Below are 22,132 nucleotides of genomic sequence, written 5' to 3'. Positions count from 1 at the left end.
GAGGCCTGCTCCCAGCTGCCGGCTTTTAAATTACCAGCCTGGTGCTCAGCTAGGCATTAAGTGGGTGCCAGTGGGAGCCAGCAAAAAGTCCCCTGCCTCTTCCCAAAACTGAGGACTGCTTGGTGTGGGGGAAAAGGTAGAGAACAGTGGCTGCTGCTCCCCTCCCCTAACCTCCTGATCTATGGTGCAGGGAAGGAACAGCTGCCCTCGCCCCTCCTTGGTCCTGGAAAACAGGGAGCCTTTCCAGGGGCTCTGCTCTCCCTGGTCCCCAGGAGGAATTAAATCAGGAGAAAGCGTATACACCTTCAGTCTGCAGGAAAAAAAACCTCTCCCAGAAGCAATTTAACTCTGGTTGTGGCCAGCTTATTTTTCTCCAAGAGCAGCCATTTCTGATCTGGGAGAAAAAGCCTAAATATCTGCAGCACTTGTGGTGTCTACTGGGACAGCAGCGACTCTCCCAGTACCTGCCTTAGTGGAAGTTTCACCAGCAGTTTTTAAATGACAAGCAACAAGCATTTACAGAACGGAAAGGCCTCGAGGGGTGACCATCAGAATATATGGATTTTTAGTTACTGACAAAGCAACTGGTAAGTAGAACAAGTATAAATCTGAACCTTTACTTTCTTTTAAAGTTGCCCTATTAAAATAACAAGCTTGATTTCAAATTTTAACTTACATACCATATCCAGGCACCTGTTGATTTGTAGCAGGTGTCAAATATAGTCCATAGGCCAGATCTAGTCCACAAAGCCACTTCATCTGGCCAGTTGGGCTACTGAAAGGCTACTGAAAATGGGGGCACGGCTAGAGGAGGCGTGAACAGCCACAGAATCCAAGGCCCTGAGCTCAAGTGAACGTGACCATCCACAGAAAAAGAGCAAGCAAGGGCTGTGCCAACCCAGACTCACTCATCCTACAGTCCTACAGCTGCTTGCCCTACCACAACTCTTCCTGCTACAGCCACTGCCCCTTCAGGCCAGATCTGGCCCAGGGCACGCAGTGAGTTTGACACCCCAGGTTTATGAGAAATGCAGTTCTATGCCAAATGTATTACTTGCTTTTCTGATGTCTGAGTCCAATCCTATAAGCTTCTACATAGCTACTTACAGGTGCCAAGCTCCTATTATCAAGAGAACTGAAAGCATTCGGTATCTTCCAGGATCATAATAGCTCTCACATGGAGTTCCACAGACATTGTTACGATGTGCGTAGAACTATGGCAAAGTAATCCTCTACTATGATGTAAAACTATTTTCCTTCCCTTATTCTAAATGAAAAATAAGAACTGAGCCCAAGGCTTGTTAACGAGGTGGGGAGGGGGAAAAAAAAAAAAAAAAAATCAACTGTTAGTAGAAACTAAGAAAATAAGACCACCTGCTTCCTTCAGTTAATACCACTACTGTATAACTGTCAAAAAATATCAAAGAAGCTGAAAACCCCTTATACAACACAGCTTGAAATTTAGTAGTATTGTACATACATACATCATTTTCTTTCGTTTTGATACCAGGCAAAACAGCAGAGGTCTCAAAACTCATAGCTGCTATATTTATAGTAAGGTACCATTTATAACAACTTACAAATGGTTAAAAATTATTACAACTAACCATGACTTATAACCATCCATAACAATTTCTAACAGCATACTTATTATGCTTGATGAAAGTAACAGTCTGTTTTAGGTCACTTGACACTTTCCAATGAAGGCCATTTTCAGCCGTTTATAAAACATCAAACAAACAGTTCGGACTGAAATTCTCTCTGCTGGGCATCTGTCTCGGGCTGAATTTATTTGTGAAAGTTTCAGCAAAGACATTTCAGCTATTCTACAGACAACGTTTTAAAAATAAAAATGAAGCTTTATTATAACAGTTTCTAAACTTTTCCTAGCTGTGACCCCACACAGAGTCTGATAATTTTATTGACTAACACTACACACAGTTCCCACTGTTCATGTGCTCACAATAAATATGGAGGTTGGACATACTGCACCACACGTGTTCTTAGGTTTGACATCCCCATTAAAATCTTTCTGGCCCAAGGGCTAGGGACAGAAGTTGCATATAAACCAGTATAAAAAGTGATCAACCAGTTCAAATCTGTAACCCAACAGAAGTTCAGTGCACATAAACAGCTTTCAAAATGGCCAAAACCAGCTTACAATAAACCTGGATAGATGTAGTATCAGACTTCACTGATTTAGGTTAAATCGGTTTATTGGACTTCTATTCCAGATTCCATAGATTGTAAGACTGGAAGGGACTTCAGATCATTGGGTCCAGCCCCCTACACCAAGCAGGAAAGATAACTTGGGTTCAGGTGACCCCAGCAAGGTATCTGTCTAGTCTCCTCTTGAAGATTTCCAGCATAGGCTATTGCACCACCTCTGGAGGCAGCTTATTCCACCATCTGGACACCCTGGCTTTGAAGAAGTTTTTCCTAATACTGAGCCTGAATTGATCTTCCAGGAATTTGTGGCCATTACTCCTGGTTCTCCTCTCAGGTGCCCTGGTGAACAGTTCCTCACCGAGCCCTTGATATACTCCCCTAGTGTAGTGGTAAGCTGCTACCAGGTCCCCTCTCAGCCTTCCTTTTCTCAAGCTGAAGAGTCCCAGCTGCCTCAGCCCTTCCTCATATGGCTTGCCTTGTAAGACTGATCATACGGGTGGCTCATCTTTGAACTCCCTCAAGCTTGTCCATGTCCTCGTTAAAGTGCGGTGCCCAGAACTGAACGCAGTACTCTAGCTACGATCTCACCAGTGCTGAGTAGAGTGGAAGGCTCACCTGCTTGGTTTTGCTGGAGATGCATCGATTGATGCATGTCAGAGTATTATTTGCCCTACTGGCTACAGCATCACACTGCTGGCTCATACTCATACTGTGGTCTAGTATTACCCTGAGGCCCCTTTCATTCGTGGAGCTAGTTAGTTTGGTGCCACCAAGCCTGTAGGTGTGTTGGGGGTTGCTCGTCCCAAGGTCAAGCACTTTGCATTTCTCAACGTTGAACTTCATCAGGTTCTGATCTGCCCAACTTGCTAGCCTGTCTAGGTTTGCCTGTAACTGTAGCCTACCTTCAAGCGTGACCACACTTCCCCATAATTTGGTGTTGTCCACGAACTTGGCCAGTGAGTTCTTCACCTCCACATCCAAATCATTAATAACAATGTTGAAAAAGTACTGGATTGAGCACCGACCCCACAGGACGCTGCTGCCCACTTCTTGCCAGGATGACACAGGTCCGTTCACCTTGACTGTCTGGGTCCTATTCTGCAGCCAGTTTCTCACCCACCTGTCTCAGAGTTAAGCCCACAATCCTCCAATTTTCTCACGAGGACATCGTGGGATACTAGATCAAAGGTCTTTTGGAAATCTAGGTATACAATGTCAACCTGCTCTCTTGTGTCTAGGTGGCGAGTTACCTGGTCATAGAAGGAGATGAGGTTGGTAAGGCAAGGCTTGCCCATGACAAAGCCATGCTGGCTGTCATTCAGAATCTTACTTTCTGCAAGCTTATCGCAGCTAGACTCCTTGATTAACTTTTCTAGGATTTTCCCTAGAATGGAAGTTAGACTGATTGGGCTATAGTTACCCTCCCAATTCAAGTTAACTCTCAGTCCCCCAGTTTTCCAAGAAAATGTGAAATCAGGTAATTTTCACAAAATCAGCAACACACAAACACACACACACACACACACACACACACACACAAAGCCCTGCAAAAAAGAGAGCAGGAAAGTGGGGATTGATGTAAAAATAAGAGGTTTTGCTTTTCCACATACCCCCACCCCAGCTGCCAATTTGGTGAGAGGGCTGTCGCCATGCAGTGGGGCAGCAACAGCCTGTTCCCATGTCTGCACAGACCTTGGGGGTGGGGGGAAGCAGAGCTGAGCTGGGAAGAGCAGAGCCAGGTCAGGGCAGGGGGCCGTGTGGCCCAGTCAGGGGGACAGCAGAACAGCAGTGGTCTGTCCCCAAGCCTGTGCAGGGGGGGAGGAGGGAGGGGCGGGGTACAACACTTATTTTTCCCCCTGTGCAGCCCAGGGTTGGGCAGAGAGTGGAGGCCAGGCCAGGCAAAGGAGCAGTAGGGTGGTGGCAGCCCATGCATCTGCCAGAGGCCCCAGGAAATCAGCCAGAGGCATCAGGGGGTGGGGAGAGGTCGGGGGGAGGTCCCCTTGCAGCAGACCGCCTTGCCAGGCAGGCACAGGGGTGCCCCCCCACAAGCTCGGCAGCAGACCCAGAAGTGAACCGAAAATACTTCTGGTCCACTTCTGGGCTCGCCACCAAGCATGTGGAGGAGACCCCCATGCTCCTGTGGGACACTCAATCCACCAGCATCACAGTATTCATGAGCCACACCTGGTACCTTGAGGTACACAGAAAAGAAACATTTAAAGCTGCATCTATGGCCAAATCACCGATTCTCCAAAGATCAGCATCAAATCTTCAGATTAGGATTTGACCAAATCGAATCGGGATAGCGATCCAAATCAATTAATCAAATCACTGTCCCCGATTGGGGCCGAATCCAAATTGAATACGGCCCGTTTTGCACACCCCTATTCTTACCTCTCAGGGCCGACACATTTTCATAACTACTTCAGACTTATTTCAATATGGAACTTCAGTTATAACTATTAAGCTTATGTCTACATCTGCATTTCCACTCAACTGACATAGGAATAGTGTGGTCAAGAACATTTATACACAATGTACTTTTCATGAACGTATCTATTTGTATTCTTATCATCAGGGATAATTTACTTAAAATGACATCTGTATCTCTTAAGAATTTTACAGCATACATTTTCTGTCTCTAGATTATAGTCCATGTCATGTTGCAAATCTCATTTGTAGTTAGTGACTCATCAATTCTCAATTTAGGGAAATTCAAACAATGTCACGGAATTTATGAGTGACACCGCAATGAGTCACTTCCCCCTTCAGGCAGTTCCACTTAGGACAGAAATGGCGTCGCAAAATATAAGAATGTTTTCTAGGTAACAATGTACCTGAATTTTTTGTTTGTTTTCTTTTAACTAGATCAAACCTCATTGTAATAGCTTCTTAAAAGAAAAAAAATAATTGCTTGACTGCTCATAAACAATGGTCCATATTCTTTTCTCAGTTACGCTAGTCAAAGGGTGGGAAGAAACATACCTTTTCATCTGATTTAAAAGGGGAGGGGAAGCTACTGCTCAAGAGCAGGAAGCAGCTCGTATGCTTTAGCCATCTCATTTGAATGACCCTGTAGCAATACACATTAGCTATATTGCCCTGTATTTGACCCTGGATGAAGCAGAGGTAAATTTGGAGTGTATCTGCTATACTTGTGTGAAACATGCAGGCATAATGGCTGCAAAAAAATCCGGTATCCATATCCCTTGATAGCAAGGCAACTAGGATGTCTGTTGGTATTCCAAATCAAACAATTTAATGGATTTACACTTAAATTAAGATTTGTCTCGAGAGCTCACTTCAAAATGCTAGTATCCCATAGCTAAAGGATCATACAGGTAAATACATACAATCTGCAAATCATCAGAAAACCACTGTGGCACGTACGGTTCCAGAGAACTTGACAGAGCAGTCACTGTGTACGCATAGGGCTCAGTCATCCTCATTCAAATAACCATTAAATGCACTTAACTCTTAACAGCCATCTTAAAAGTTGCCTTTTGTCCAAAAACATTATACCCATTATTTGTAGTTGTAACAGCCAATACCAGCTGAAGGGGGAAAAAAATAAATAACTGTTGAATACAATAGACAGTCTTTAAAAAGGTAGTTTTCCTGGCTCAAGTTACTGTCACAACTCAAGTGCCATGTCTGAAATCAAGCACTTATTACTCATTCAGCTACTCTAGAATCATCAACTACTGTTACAAGATATGTTCCAGTAAAAACACTAATAAACTTCAAAAGACATAAAAAGTAAATGTTTCCCTTTCTTACTGTATTTCTTTGATGCTTTCAAAAACATCCTGAACTACATATGGGGACACGATCCTAGGTTTTTAACTCTGACAGGTCTCATCTAGCCACAGGAGAAAGCTAGTTTGGGACAAGGGTGACAACAACCCTAAAGTGTTTCTGTTCCAAATGACTCCATCAAGCGCTCTTCTTGGGTCTCGAGCATCCAGATTATATTTACTCCATAAGGAAAAGGAAACCTCTTTTTATTATACCAGACTCACAGAAAGGTAAATCAACTCTTTCCATTCTACTTCCTATTTATGTTCCCTATTTATTCTATCCATCTTTATAGGGGGTGAGACAGACATCCTTGGGTTGCAAGAAGAGCTAGGTCTGATCTGTGCTTTCCCAGGGACTATACTTTTCAATTCAACAGTGCTACATACTAGGGGTGTGCGAAACAGGCTGTAGTCGCTTCAGGATTCAGCCCAAATTGGGGATAGCGATTCGATTTGTTGATTCAGATCACTGCCCCGACTTGATTCGGCTGAATCCAAATCTGAAGATTTGCAGAATCAGCAATTCGGCCACAGACACAGCTTTAAATGTTTTTTCTACATACCTTGAGGTACCAGGCATGGCTCATGAATGCTACGATGCTGGGGTGGAGCGTCCCACAGGACAGTGACGGGAGACCCTCCATGTGCTCGGCAGTGAACCCAGAAGTGGACCAGAACTATTTCACCACCCACCACACTGGGGGTCCCCCTGTGCCCCCCCGGCGCGGCGAGCGGCTGCAGGGTGACCCCAGGTGCCCTCCCAGACCAGTCGCTGAGCCAAGAGAAGGACAGGAGATGGGGGGGAGGGGGAGATGGGCCTAGCGCACTCTCCAGCAGACCCAAAAGTGGACCAAAAATGCTTCTGGTCCACTTCCAGGTCTACTGCCGAGTACGCTGGAGACCCCACACGCTCCCACTCCGTCCAACCCACCTTCTCAGCATTCACGAGCCACCTGGTACCTTGAGGTATGTAGAAAAAACATTTAAAGCTGTGTCTATGTCTGAATCATTGAATCTTTCAAATCAAATCGGAACCCTCTGAACTGATTCGGAGAGATTAAAACGTCTCTTGATTTGATTTGGAGATTCAGCGGCCAAATCAAGCCGATTCTTCACAGAATTGAATCAGCGACTGAAGCTTTGCACAGCCCTACTACCAGAGCCGACCCAAGCACAGTATGGGGCCCGGGACAAATCGGCCCATGCAGGGCCCCGCCCCTGCTACAATCCTATGGGCCCCGAACTGAAGAAGCTGCGTCAGGGGGTGGAAGGGGTCCAGTAAGTGGCTGGACATGGAGCCACTGCTCCGCCCAGCTCCGTGGGTTCCCCAAAGCACAGGGCCCGGGGCAGTCACCCTGATTTGCACCCCCTCCGCCCTAGGACAGCCCTGCCTACTACATACCTCCCTGCAGCAGTGACACACATGGCCCCGCACATCCGTGTCCATAACCTTTGAAATTAGGTCCTCCAAGGCTTAAGAAAAAAAAAGAGTCTGCCTGGACAGCTGACAGAACCATATACCGTTCTCTGGGTCAGCCATTCTAAATGCCAGTGGGAAGGATAGTGGTACCCATGACACCAGAAGCACTTATAACATTAGTGCCTCACATGGGCTTTCAGTAAAGCTTGGTACTATAAGGCTCTCTAAGCCCTTAAGGCCTACTTCTGTATACTGTTAGCTTCAGCCCAACTGCTGAAGACAAACTGAAGATGTATTCTTCAAAGCTCAGGTACAATGTCATAAGACTTGGAGAACTGCACCTATCTACTCTTTGAAACAAATTATTCCCCAAGTCACAGGAAAAGGTACAGAAGATTGAATAAAGAGTATTAAAATCAGATAAACCACAGACAGAAGCTAGATATTACAGTCTCAGGCACATTGTTTATTACTTTGAGGACTTAACCTTTATAAATAGGATCCTTTCAAACAGAGCTTCTAGACCATCAAAAATATCAGATTTAGCTTAATCATGTCTAGAAATACAGGAAGCTCATTCAATGCACATTGGAGATGTGCTCTGAGTTGACAAACATGGAGATACTTTCAATCCCACTAGTATCTTTTATTCAAATCTGTGAAAAGCGTAATGGAATGCCAAGTCAGAGACAAAAACAACCCAAGTCCATTTTGGAAAGGACCTGTGTATTAAGACAATCAAATTGCAAACATACTTTGAGAGTTAACAAGATCAGCACGCAAGTCTGGCGATAACCCAATCATAATTGGTCAGCAGATCAACTCAGCAGTATTCACAATTCTAAAATAAACCCAAATACAGCTTCTCATAACACCTACAGAGCACAGAGAGGCTAAACTTACCTTGCATTTGTTATGTCTAGGGTGAAAGAGTCCGGCTTCAAGCACTGGCTAAACTTCCATATGTTCCTCCTGCCTTCATCCTACGCTTCCTATTAAATGGAGGTGCAAACACCAAGAGTACCTTAGCCAAACAGGGTGAGCTAGCTAAGCTTGCGCAGGATAACCCAAAGAGAAAATGAACATACACCAAGTGACTGACTAAGGAGTACCAAACTAGCCAGCACTGGCAGGTCTCAAACTGAAAAAAGTAAAAATAATTTTAGAAAGGTTGACACAACCATTCTAATCATCATTACCCATCCAGTATAATTTATATAGCTATTGTTGTCATAAAAAGCTATAATTAGAACCAAACCAATTTTACTATAACTTTTTAGGATGCTTTACAAAAAGCCTTCTGTTATAAAAGGCACACAAAGAAGTGGCTGAAATTTATAGCACCATTTTTAACACAATTTTTAAATCTCTTCTTACCACAATCATTTCAGAAGGTTCCAGTACAATACACTCGCATCCTCTCTTGCCTCCAGACTGCTTGCCAAAACTGGTGGGGGGAGAAAAAAGTGGAAAAAATGTTGTATTTTACCTTTTTAAGTGTAAAAATAGATTACAGAAGACAAGTAGTTCAATACCCTCAGGAAAGAGAAAGTTCATAAAAGCTATCATACATAAGCATCTGAATCATTTTTCTGGAACTGTCAGTAATAATTTTTAATTTAGACATCATCTCTAAGCACAGCCTCTCCAAGCACTTCTACAGAAGACCCAGGAAGCCTTTGTGAAACAACTGTTTTTGTACTGTTGTCAAGCGGACCACACTGTACTGCGTTCTGCGTCTCTGTGTTATTTAACAAACACAGCCCTAAAGAATATAAAGAGGGACAAGATGCAAGTGAAAGTACAGAACACCACCAAGGAAACATGTAGAAGAGCAAGCAATAAAAAACAACACACAATACACGAAGCTATATGCGCTAACTAAAGGTTTGTTTTTCACTGCAACAGTTAGCTCTTGTTAGACAAGTTACTCCACTCCAGCCAGAGCAGCTCAAGTAAAAATGCTCCCTACAGAAACCAGCATTCAAATTACACAGAATGATTTGACTAGTAGCCCAGTGCCTGGATTAGTAGCCAAAGTGACGCTCCTGCTACATTCACACCGCATTATGAGCTTGAGTGCCACCAGTATGAGAGCTCTGACCACACCAAAAGTCCAGCTGGCCTGAGCTTAAAGCATGGCTTAACAAACTAGAGATGCATGTGAGAACGGAAGTTCCAGCTGGGGCAAAACTTGAATTGCAGCTTGAGTTAACACAAGCCCTAAAAGTAACAAACTGAGAGGTTTCGTAGTTTCATTTTGAAACAGTTAAGCGAACCAGACATTTGGGTTGGCTGCCTAGCCATTGTACTGGGCAGTTTACAAAATAAAACATTATGTCCAATTTATGGGAGACCAAACTGAGGCTCTGAAAATAAAGGGTTCAAGTTTTAACGATATTTAGGCACCAAACTCCCAAAGAATACAATAGGAATTAGATGCCTCAGGCAAAACCCATAGATAAATTTAAGGCATACGGCTGAGGCAAGAATCCAGTAAGGTATTTTGGGCCTTTATACAGGGCAGGAAGAGTCCAAAAATCTCAGTAGGAGGGGTGAGCAAGCGAGACAAGTGCAAGACAAAAGAGTCTAGGGATTTAGATGGTTCCCCTCTCAAGTGAAATCCAATATGCCCACGATTGTTTATGCATTATATTAAACAGTCATTAGCAGGAAAAAAGCCAAAAACAATCCACATCAGATCAAGTCCCTCAGAGAATTTGAGTATTACTCTATCTAGTCCCTGGTCCTCAGTGGGGCACAGACAGACACTGAAAGCCTCGCTGCTCAGACTGGGGCAGTCCCAAGAATAACTGTAGGCACCTCGGGACCTTCCAGGTCAATCAGGAATGCATCCAATGACTTTAAGGGTCCTCTACGGTTGACCCAGAGAATTGTCTGGATTGCAATGTTGTAGTGCAGCACATCCAAGTTTTGGATCAGGCACACATGCTTTTCTGCACCTGATTGCTAAATAAAGCATAAAGTCACACTGCAGAAGTAGCAATATAAGGAAAAAGCATTGTTGAAAAAAAAGCAATAGAAGTTTGATCTCTTCATTTACAAATGATGCTGATAACCACTGACTGACCATGGAAGGTGCTGCTACTGAAGAATTCTAAAATCATTGATACTAAACTCATTGCACTTTCCACATCAGGAAAGGGACAAAATTTAATAGATAATACCATTTTTTTTTAAGTTACACACTAAGCAAGGCAGATATTTTTAAAGGAAGAGGAAAGGAAAGGATTGACATAACGGCTCAATGTGCTAATGCTTCCTGTTTTAGTACGCTGCTCTTTGTGCTCTCTCTTATCAAAGCTGAAGTCTCAGCAGAGACTACAGACTTACAATGAGACTATAATGAGTTCTCTCCTAGTTCTGTTTTCTCCCCCACTATGACATGCAGTTATTTTCTTCTCCTGAAACAATGGCAATTGTTATAGAGAGGGTTAACCAAAACTGATTTCATCTCATCCTGTTCAAAACACTGAACAAGCTTATGACTCCATACAGGCTGACGTGCGTGCACTCCAGTCACTGGTATTCTCTTCAGGTTTTGCTAGAGGGCAAAAAAGATTTTTAAAAATCTTTGGACACTGCAGGGATAAGAGTGGAGAACAGATCAGTAACATTAAAGCTACATACACCTTTGACACAGGCAGAGTTTAGAATTGCATGGTTTTCAGGTTTTAGTACAAATGTGCAGCTCCCTGAGCCATATCTTGCAGTACTTTCCTTGAATCATTCTGAAGTTTTATTTATTAATGTTGCCACCGTTCCTGATTTTTATCTGGAGTCCTTGATCTTTGTTGCATACACATCACAATGTCCTTTGCAATAGGGCCTTGTGAAGCTTCGGGTGCCGATTTGACTCGGAGGAGATTCAGCCTGATTTGGTGGCTGAATCTCCGAATCCGAATCGAATGAAGGGACCAATTAAAAGGTCCGAATCAACTTGAAGCCCCCAACCCCCACGGCTGCCTCACCTGGCCCAGCACCCGACTCTTTAAAAAAGAGCCTCTACTCACCGGCTGCTACCAGATGGTGGGGGAGAGGGGGGTAGTGATCCCTGCTGCCTCCCACTGTCCTGAGCTGTCCCACCCAGACCCAGCTCCCAAAGCCCCGTGCTCACCAGCTGCTGCAGCAGCCATTGGGGCTTCTGGGGGCTCATGGCAGAGCCCCCCATGGAGCAGTGGGGGCAAGTGGGGATCACCCCCCTACCTAGCAGGAGCCAGTGACTCTGAGCTTTTTTTTTGAGCCGGGAGCTGGGGCTAGGAGAGCGGGCAGGGGATGGGAGCTTGTGACAGCCCCCCACACAGAATGACTGCCCCCCCAACCTGGCAACAACCAGCGAGTGCCAGGGGGTGTGTTTAATGGTGCATTAGCACATTTTCAAAGAGCCGGGAGCTGGGGCTAGTGGTGCAGCCATTGACAGGGCTGGGAGAGCAGGCAGGGGATGGGGCCAATTCGAAGATTCAGCCGATTCAGCGGTGGCTGAAATCGTCAAACCAGATTCAGCCAAATCGAATCAGGACAGTGATTCGAATCACCAAATTGAATCACTGTCCCCTGAATCGGCCAAATCCGAAGCGAATACTAGCCGCTTCACACAGGCATACCTTTGCAGCTGTTAGTGTTTACCGGTATCCAGCCAGCAAGGAGCTCTGTGCTCTGGAGACATAGGTGAGCTTGGCATCCCTGCTACAACGTCAGGTAGCTGTTTGAAAGACACTTTCCTTCTCTTGTTTCTCCTTTGGTAGCCCCTAATGCTATCATTCATCCCACTGCCCTTGGAGTCAGAACTGGATTCAGCTCAATAAGCTCCTTGCAGTCCACTCCTTGTGTTACAGGAGCAGTCTGGCAGGCTACTGCCACCAAGTTCAGGATGAGCAAAGACATGAGTAACAGCCTCGGAGCTTTATATTCCATGGAAAACTCCAGATATAGATAGACTTCAGATATACTGTTAAAGAAAAGCTGTTATTGAAATAAATATGAAAAAAATAGATCATACAGCTGTGTATGATCCATCAGTGCTTGCTAGGTATTAAATAATATATATTCTATTTTTCTAGTTCTAGATAGGAAGTGGTACCTTTTCTTAATGGTAGGTGCAGATTATACATTTTATTCTGACCAAGCTGACCAGGGTCAAACCTTGAGGTTAAATTTATCTAAGTAGACAGGTGATAGGCTGCATCCGGACTAGGGAAAAGGTTGAGATGAGCTCTCACATTATAGCTAACCACAATCTAACCCTTCCCCTCTCCCCCAGTGTCCCTGAACAAGAGCAAATCACAGCTCTCCGCAAACTCAAGGTGCAAATAAATGTGTGTGAATTTGCATTAGTGAACTTTCAGATCACATTTTCAAGGTTAACGTCTTAACTCAAACTGAGCTCAAAACTGTTTTTAAAATGAAGTTTTAGATTCTGAAGCACAATTCTACAGCAGAGAATGAATTCCACAGCAAACTGTTTGACTATGAAATAAATTGAACCTTGACAACAAGTATACATGGGGTATTGTTAACCCCCCCCCCCACTATTTAATGCCCCACAGTTTTATCTATACAAACACACAAGCATAGAATCATGAATAATTTTGGTGAGTGAGTGAATGAGGAGAAAGAATTTAAAAGGAGGAGTAAAAAAAATGAGAGAAAAGTGATGGCATAAAAAGTATGATGAATGAATGGATAGAAGAAAACAAGATAGAGAAGCAACTGAAGGGTTAGCAAATCAATCCAGAAAGTACACCTGTAACTTTAGATACATAAGATATTCCAGACTTATGCATGGATGTTCTGTAAAAAACATATATTAAAAAACCTGCACTTCCCAGAAACAATGAAAGGATTAAATGGTTGGCTAACCATTCATGGAAGGGAATGCAAAACCTTTAAACATTTCTAATGAACACAATAACTGGGTCAACTTCATGTAACTATTTTAATGAAACCCAAGATTTTTTCAACCAAAAATATTAACATTCTAATTATGACAATCATTATGATAAAGCATTAAAATCAACAGGAGCACTGCAATTTGAATTGTCCAATTCTGATTTCACTAATGTATCAGAAAAGATGTGTCCTTTAAATAGAATGGGTGCCATGAGGTGACAATGACAATGACTAACATTTTCATTTGTTGTACTGCAAGAGGCTGCTAGAGTATGATTTCCACAATGAAATGTCATTTTCATACTGAACAGCTGATGCCTTCTGTTCATACTTTGCCTATACCACGTATAACCCAAATATCATAATCTCCAAAACAATCTTGTACATTTAAAACAGGTTTGCCTGCTCTTTCAACAATGTGCACTGTTACAGAAGATAAGGACATTCATGCAATTCATCTCTAAAGCTATTCCTTAGATTGGCTGGAATTACATTTTAGTAAGTCTGCCTTTCCCCATCACTTTGCAACATGCCTATTCAAGGTGTCCTTTACTCTTTAAATATAATTCTTCTAGGACTAAAACACAAGGAAGTCCCTTTGTTAGCTATAAAGTAGGAAATTACTTAGTAATGCCTTATGACTGTACTCTAGAATCAAATAGACAGTTACGTTTCCAACAGTTGTATTGCATATGACTTTCTTTAACAAGGCCTTTTTTAACGAAGGGCAAAATAGTTGATATATTCAAATGAATTAGTTATAAAAGATGCATAAAATTACAACTTCTTAAAGAGGTTCAACAATTCAGCGAGTTAACATTAACTTCACATAGCACAAGGTTAAAATCTAACAAAGAATATTGCTGGAGAGCTATAGACAATTCCCATGAATGAAATTAATTTTTTTAAAATGACAACATACTTTTTAGTTCAGCTATTTTATTTCTCTCATTATACAAGCTCATTCTTAGAACAAGAAACAGTATCCTGTTTTTCACTTCTCAAAAAACCTGATGAGTGCTTTTATTTTAATCCTTATATATGCAGAAAAATATGATTAAATTGTGTTCCCCCTGAACAGTGTTCAAGAGATTTAAGCAATCTATTTTACCTGTTTTATGTAAAGAAAAATAATAGTCTCATCGTTTCATAGAAACGATGAAACTATTATTTTTCTTTACATAAAAACATAAAAAATAAACTTGGATAACATATGAAAACTTTGGCAGAAAATTCTGATATTCACAAATTCTTCCCTTTACTGATGTTGCAACATTTGAAAAACTGAGTAAAATGACACTATGCACTGAAGAAAGCAAAAAGTACTCTAACTGTAACAAAGGTCAAGTGCTCTGTAAACTAGATAAAGTACTTGGTCATCACCGGCCAATTAGTATAAATTAGGGCTGTGCAACGCTTCGGTACCAGATTCGATTCAGAGGAGGTTCAGCCCAATTCGGCGGCTGAATCTCCAAATCCGAATCGAATCAGGAGACCCTTTAAAAGGCCTGAATCAAATCGGAAGCTTCCGAATCAATTCAGAAAAGATTTGGCACTGCTTCGGAGATTCGGCCATAGACTAAACAGGCAGTTCTCACCACACTGGACACAGCTACCTCCAGCTGGTAAGTCTGTTGTGGTGGGCGGAGGGAGGGATTGGGGCTGGGATAAGCTGCCCAGCCAGGGCAGGGGGGGTATGGGACTCAGGAAAGAGAGCGAGGGATGCAGGTGCAGAAGCGCTGGAAGCAGGGGCGATGCCCTGCTGCCACTTGCCCAGCCAGGGCAGGGGCGCAATGCAGGTGCAGCTTGCTTCAAGCAGAAGGGGGCAAGCGGCAGCAGAGCCCCCGCTCCCAGCATTGTCGCACATGTATCCCACACCCCCTCCCCACGTCCCTTGCCCCCCGCCACCCTGAATGAGCAGCTTGTTCCAGCTCCAAGTCCCAATCCCTCCCTCCCCTACGCCCCTTCCCTCCTCCCTCCGTCCACCACAACAGACTTACTAGCTGAAGGCAGCTGTGTTCTGCGTGGTGAGGACCGCTGCCTGTTTAGTCTATGGCCAAATCTTCAGATCCGATTCGACCAAATCGAATCAGGACAGTGATTCGAATCTTCAAATCAAATCACTGTCCCTCCAAATTGTCTGAATCTGAATCCGAAGTGGATACTTGCCACTTCGCACAGGCCTAGTATAAATGGGTTACATTCCAATATGAGAAACTTGCTATGAACTATGAAGACCAAATGATTCACTTTTGCAAGTCAATAAGGTCAAGTTTAGTTAGTTTATTGACCATGCCATCGATTGTACTATGCAAGCTGAATGCTCTCTCTCAGATGAGAGGGCTGGTCTGTTTGATTTTTTTGCTAGAATTACCACACTTTTAAAATAAAAATAGCAATAATAGTGAAAAAACAATGATTAGAGTGGGAACAGAGTAAGCTATAGAATTAACTCAAGGCAAGGGATTTTGTTTACCCTTCTGGGGAGAATTACAAAGGTAATGGCCACTAGTATCGATTACATTTACATAACTATTGGCATAGCATGTGTGAAAGAAAAGACGTATTTACAACACAGAGCATCTTCAACGTATCCATCTGTCCACAGAGCTTTCACTTGAAGATTGACTAACCAATACTGGAGTTTAAATATTCACTTGATTGGTGAAAGTCTTAGGCTACAAATAAACAACACATTTACTGTGTGGTGAATTGGGTTTAACACCCTATTTATAAATCAGTCAAAACCAAAGTAAAATTATCACCCAGAAAAGCAAAGTAACCTTGTTCTGTGGGAAAGTTGCTATGTAGGACGTGATGCGTGCCTATCTATTTCCCTACTCAATGTCATCCTTCACTGTAAACTGCCTGTCCCCCACACCACCTAGCAGGCAGGGGCTGAACTAGCACTTGCTCCTGGCAGTCAATTAGAGATAGCCAGTTGTATGTTTTCTTTTACTATCAAAAAACATTCAGGGTAAATTACTCAGCAATAATTTTGTTGCGTGTCCTCACTGGATAAGAACGCCAAATTGATTTGGGTTGGAATTAGTTAGCCATTTGATTATGCTTAAGAATGAAGTTGTGAATATTTATAAAAACAAGTTTCCTGAAACGTATTTGGTCGTACTATACACACTGATACTGGTGCTAATCAATTAGTAAAATTAAAGGGCAGGTAATTTTGCAAGGTTTCCTAAGTTATACATTTATAACTTTATGTTTATAAAACATTGTTGTGGTAGTAAAAGAAGAAACCATATTCTTCTTAACTGTGTTCTGGAATCATCATCATCATCATCATCTAGCCCTTACTGGGTACTGCCTAGAATTTGCAAAGATATCTTTCAAGTTAGGAGACAACTGAAGGGGATTCCAGGAGAATACAATAAAATTAAAACTCCTGTAGAATTCAGCAGTACTTGCTGTGAAATGTAGTCCCTCATTGCTATACAGTGCATGGACCCTGAATAACATGATTAAGAGTTAAGCCTGTGTCAGGTATTTTAAAAATTCCTAAATTAACCAAACTCAGGAGACTTCTATTCCACAGAAAGCTTTTTTTTAGGGTTGGTGACAACTACCTTTTTGTTTTTTTCTAAATTAAATGGAAACATTTTGACAAACATTCTTTGGGTAGGATTATTTTTACTTGTCAATAATTTATCATGCAATGTGCTTTGTTTGGAGACTATATTTAATAATGACAAAAAGATGGACAAGATCTTTCAATACCCTTTTTTTTAAACTTGCCTTTAAGCTGGGTTTAGCATTTATTAGTTTCCTCTCATCCTAGTTACCCGTCATATATATCTTAGCAATCACATTGCCTCTACACATGCAAAAAGTACGCAACTGCAACAGACAAGCACATAGACCACATTGGGCTCTATCATATTACGCAGTTTAAAAAAAAAGTACTTGGCACAGACATTAACAGCATACCTGTATATAATAGTCAGAAGTAGAAGGGAATTTTTCCCCACTTCTATAAGAAATTACACATCCAAATTAGATCCAGCACATGGCCCTACCGGCCCATTCCCAGCCTGCATGGGAAAGTAGCTCCTTCCCCTTCTTGTGGGTTCTCTTCATCACTACCTCGATCCAGAATGTAACTGAAGCTGCCCAAGCTACCCAACCCCAGGATAACAGCCTTCTCCTGCAGCAAGCCAATGCAGTAGCACTAATGTAGAGAGGGAATAAGATGAAATTTTGTTATTAAGACAAAGACTATGAAGAATGGTATTTTATTCCTGCAAAATCTTCTTTATGTGATGCAAAACAAGTCCAATTTTGAATGGATAATCACCAATTATTTGTCCTCAATTTTTAAGTGCCTCCCTTGAGACACAGGGATTCTGACATGCAGAGCTAGACATCGACAACTACATAGTCTCTCAGTAGGAACCCTCAGTACATCTAGCAACAAGCGTAACCTGGAGGAATGAGTACAGGTTTCAGAGTCAGGACAACACGGGCACTAATCTTAGCTCTGACAGACTGGCTCCTGCCAACCCTTTGTCCCAGCTTTCCCAAGTGTAATAGAGATACTGCTCTTCTCACTAAGAAAATGGTTTTGCTAGTAATTTTGAGGCAGTGAAGTACCAAAGAAATAAGCATGAGCATCCTTGGACATGCCACAAGTAAATGAATAACTCTGTAATAACAGCTCTGCATTATGTACAGTAAATAAGAATTGGACCACCAGCTGAATGAAAATAAATATTAAGGAGCTATTGCTTGCAATGACCTACCCCAACCCATCCACTAACCGTGGCAGGAGCCACATGGAAAGGCATAGCATGCAATCATGTGATTATAGACTATCAGGAGGCTAGACCAAGTGGCAACATTAACACAGGACAGGTAGCCTTATTTCTGGAATGTCCTAATTTATGAATATTTGAATTCATTAACATTGTGTAAGTAGCATGGTTAAACAAGATAATTTCAGCATTAAATAAGAGATTTAGGAATGGAAAAGGATTAAAGGAATACAATGTTTTGAAAAACCCTAAAACCTATTCAGAATGAAAACAGATAAAATGAAAATTTAAACTACTAGACTAAGACATTTTTCCAAATAAATGGACCATTTTCATGACACAGAACACGTCAAATGTGTCTTCAGATTCTCATTTCAAACTCTAAGCATGTCAATGTGTTTTTCCTTTCTAAAAACAAATCACTTTTAATTACTACTTGGTGCTCATCATTTTCATATCCAAGTACCCCTCAGGGAATGGATATAATCTCCCCTTCTTATGAACTCTTTCCAGATGTAGGGAGATATTTTGATTAATTTTAAAGGCTTTTTGTTTATTCGTGCAGTGGATGCATAATATTTTTTTAGATAAACTGAGCAAACCTAAATTAAAGCAATGAGTTCTACACTTAGTTCCAAAAGAGATTACCACAGACTATCAGAATCTTAGAAAACAAGGGCTGGAGGGGACCTCAGGAGGTCCCAACCCCCAGCTCAAAGCAAGACCATCCCCAACTAGATCATCCCAGCTAAGGCTGTGTCGAGCCAGGTCTTAAAAACCTCCAAGGATGGAGATTCCACCACCTCTCTGGGTAACCTGTTCCAGTGTTTTATTACACCCCTTGCGAGAAAGTTTTTCCTAATATCTAACCTAAACTTCCCTTGCTGCAACTTGAAACCATTGCTCTTTGTTTTGTCATCTGCCACCATAAGAACAGTCCAGCCCCATCCTTTGGAACCACTCGGCAGGTAGTTGAAGGCTGCTATCAAATCCCCCCTAAATCTTCTCTTCTCCAGCCTAAATAAGCCCAGTTTCCTCAGAAGTCATGCTCCCCAGCCCTTGAACCATTTTTGCTGCCTTCCACTGGACTCTCTCCAATTTCCCACACCCTTTTTATGGTGGGGGCCCGAAACTAGGCATAGTACTCTACATGTGGCCTTACCAGTACCAAACAGAAAGGAATAATCACTACCCTTGATCTGCTGGAAATACTCCTACTAATGCAGCCCAGGATGCATAACTACACTGGCACACTGACTCATAACCAGCTTATTGTCCACTACAACTCCCAGGTCCTTTTATGTAGAGCTGCTGCCCAGCCAGTCAGCCCCCAGCCTGTACCAGTACATGGCGTTCTTCCATCCTAAGTGCAGAACTTTGCACTTGTCCTTTTTGAACCTCATGAGATTTCTTTCAGCCCAATCCTCCAATATGTCTAGGTCACTCTGAATCCTAGTGCTACCCTCCAGTGTATCTACTACACCCCACAGCGTGGTGTCATCCACAAACATGCTTAGGATGCACTCCATCCCATCTTCCATATTGTTAATGAAGATATTGAACAACACTGGCCACAAAACCAACCCCGGGGGCACTCCACTTGATAGCAACTGCCAACTAGACTTTGAGTCATTGATAATTACCTGTTGACCCCAACAACCCAGACAGCCCTTTATATCCACTTTACAGCCCATTCTCCCAACCCATAGTTCCTCAGCTTGGTTCCAAGAATGCTGTGGGAGACCATATCAAAATCCATGCTGAAGTCAAGGTATATCATGTTCACTAGTTTCCCCGCATCTACAAATCCAGTCATTTGTCTTGCCCTTGGTGAATCCATGAGGACCGTTCACCATCTTCTTCTCCAAGGCTAGGGACAGAAGTTACACATAAATGGGTTTAAGTCATCAGAAACTGGTTTAAACCAGTAACAACAGAGAAGCTCAGTGTACATAAACCAGTTTCAAAAAGGCTTAAACTGGTTTAAGATAAACCTGGTTGAATATAGTATGAGACTTAACTGACTTGGGTCAAACTGGTTTATGAAACTTCTGTCCCAGCCCCTTCCTGGTTCAAGTTAAATCATGGTCCTCAAGCATCCCAGCATGCCTTTCAGCCCTAGGCTGGGCTGGGCTGTCTGCTCCAACAGAGAAGGGAGGAGGGGGGTAGAGGAGGACCCTGGCTCAGGTCTGGGGCCAGGGAGCGGGGTTAAACCCACCTTCCCCCAAGTACAGAGCTGCCTTGCTGCTTAAGTTACTGAAACTTACTGCTGGCTTCGACTGCGGAGTATAAATCCCAGAGGCACCTGAAAGCAAGAAGAGGAAGTGATGAGCAAGCCTGAAGAGTCCTGCTGCTATGATTCTGGACTTCAAATCCCTGAGACCTCAGGGGCAGCAGAAAGAAGAAGTGAACAAACAGACCATGCTGGCTATGTGCCAGCAGTATGCTCTAGCTTCTGGCCTGAGCAACTGCAGGCACATGGCTGCATTTGCTTAATCAAAAGTAAGTGCATGTCCAGTTGTTTCTCACTTTAATCTCCGCAGTTTAAACTAACCTGCAAAGACTGAACTGATTCAGCCTTGGGCTTAGCCCAAGTGCTTAGAAATGGATTCATTGAGAACCCGCTCCATGATTTTTCCAGGGACTGAGGTGAGTCTGACTGGTCTGTAGTTCCCTGGATCCTCCTCCTTCCCTTGCTTAAAGATGGGCACTATGTTTGTCCTTTCCAATCATCCGGGACCTCCCCAGTTGCCATGAGTTTTCAAAGATAACAGCCAGCAGCTCCACAGTTGCATCAACCAACTCCCTCAGCACCATCAGATGCATTGCATCTCACCCCATAGATCTGTACACATCCAGCTTTTATAAATAGTCCCTAAAGCAGGGGTGGGCAAAATGCGGCCTGGGGGCCAGATGCGGTCTGCCCGGCCATTCTATCCGGCACATCAAAATGGTGCGTTCCTGCACCCTCAGTAAAGTTTCTTTAAACTACAACCAGGATGGAATCCTTTCCCCCTCAGACTGGCCTTCCAGAGGATCCTGCCCATCCGTTCCCTGAGTGAGTCAAAGTCTGCTTTTCTGAAGTCCAAAGTCCATATTCAGCTGCTCTTATTTCTTCCTTTTGCCAGGATCCTGAATTCAATCATCTCGTGGTCCCTGCTACCCAAGCTGCCATCCACTTTTGACATCCACCACCAATTCTTCCCAGGCTTGTTTCCCAGGCTCCATCTGTTCATGTACAAATACCTGAGGTAGATAACCAATTGCCCTACTTTTTCAGAAAGAATGAGGAGGCCCCCCCTGTTGCCCTCTCCACGTCTCCCACAACCCCACTTACCTCAGTTTAAAGCCCTCCTCACTAGGTTACATAGCCTATTTGTAAAGATGCTCTTCCCTCTCTTTGTCAGGTGGCTCCTGTCTCTTCCTAACAGTCCTTCTTCTTGGAACAACATCCCACGGTCAAAGCAGCCAAATCCCTGCTGTCAACACACCTGCACAATCATGCACTGATCAGCAGGATGCGTCCACTCCTGCCAGGGCCCTTCCCCTTGACCAGAAGGATGGAGCCTGTGCCCCTGTCCCCTTCACCCTTATACCCAGAGCCCTTTAGTGACTCTTGATTTGTTCAGGGTTCCCCCGAGCAGCATCTCTGGTGCCCACATGAATGAACAGCATGGGGTAGTAGTCAGACAGTTGGATGAATCTCTGCAATCCTTCTGTGACATCTCAGATCTGGGCTCCAGGCAAGCAGCAAACTTCCCAGGACAACAGATCAGACCGACAAATGGACCCTTCCATCCCCAGCAGAGGGGAGTCTCCAACCACCGCCACCCGTCACTTCCTCTTCGTGGCAATGGTCTCGATCCTCCCCACATTGGGAATACCTGGCCTGGCCTCTTCCACCAATGAAATGTGCTCCTCCTCTGTTGCTAGTGCTCCATATCTTTTCTCCAGGCAAACCACTGCATGTGGGGACGACAAAAATTTCTTACTGCCACAGATTGCAAGCTTCCAGCTTCCACTTTCCTGGGAGTCCATGAACTCTTCCTTTTCTAGCACTGCCT

General features: G+C 43.3%; 1 protein-coding gene across 7 annotated transcripts in view; it reads right to left on the bottom strand.

Annotated features, from left to right (window-relative positions):
- Positions 1 to 22,132, bottom strand: part of RAPGEF6 (Rap guanine nucleotide exchange factor 6) — a 229,346-nt gene that overhangs the window by 132,023 nt on the left and 75,191 nt on the right. For all 7 annotated transcript variants that reach the window (XM_019535060.1, XM_019535062.1, XM_019535055.1 and 4 more), the window contains exon 5: positions 8,767 to 8,836. In XM_019535060.1, coding sequence (XP_019390605.1) covers positions 8,767 to 8,836 — 70 coding nt within the window. The remainder of the gene's footprint in view (positions 1 to 8,766; positions 8,837 to 22,132) is intronic.

This window comes from Crocodylus porosus, unplaced genomic scaffold (assembly GCF_001723895.1).
Source record: "Crocodylus porosus isolate Cpor-Errol unplaced genomic scaffold, CroPor_comp1, whole genome shotgun sequence".
NCBI lineage: Eukaryota > Metazoa > Chordata > Crocodylia > Crocodylidae > Crocodylus > Crocodylus porosus.
The sequence above is the reverse complement of the archived record's forward strand: the minus strand, read 5'-3'. Positions and strand labels throughout refer to the sequence as shown.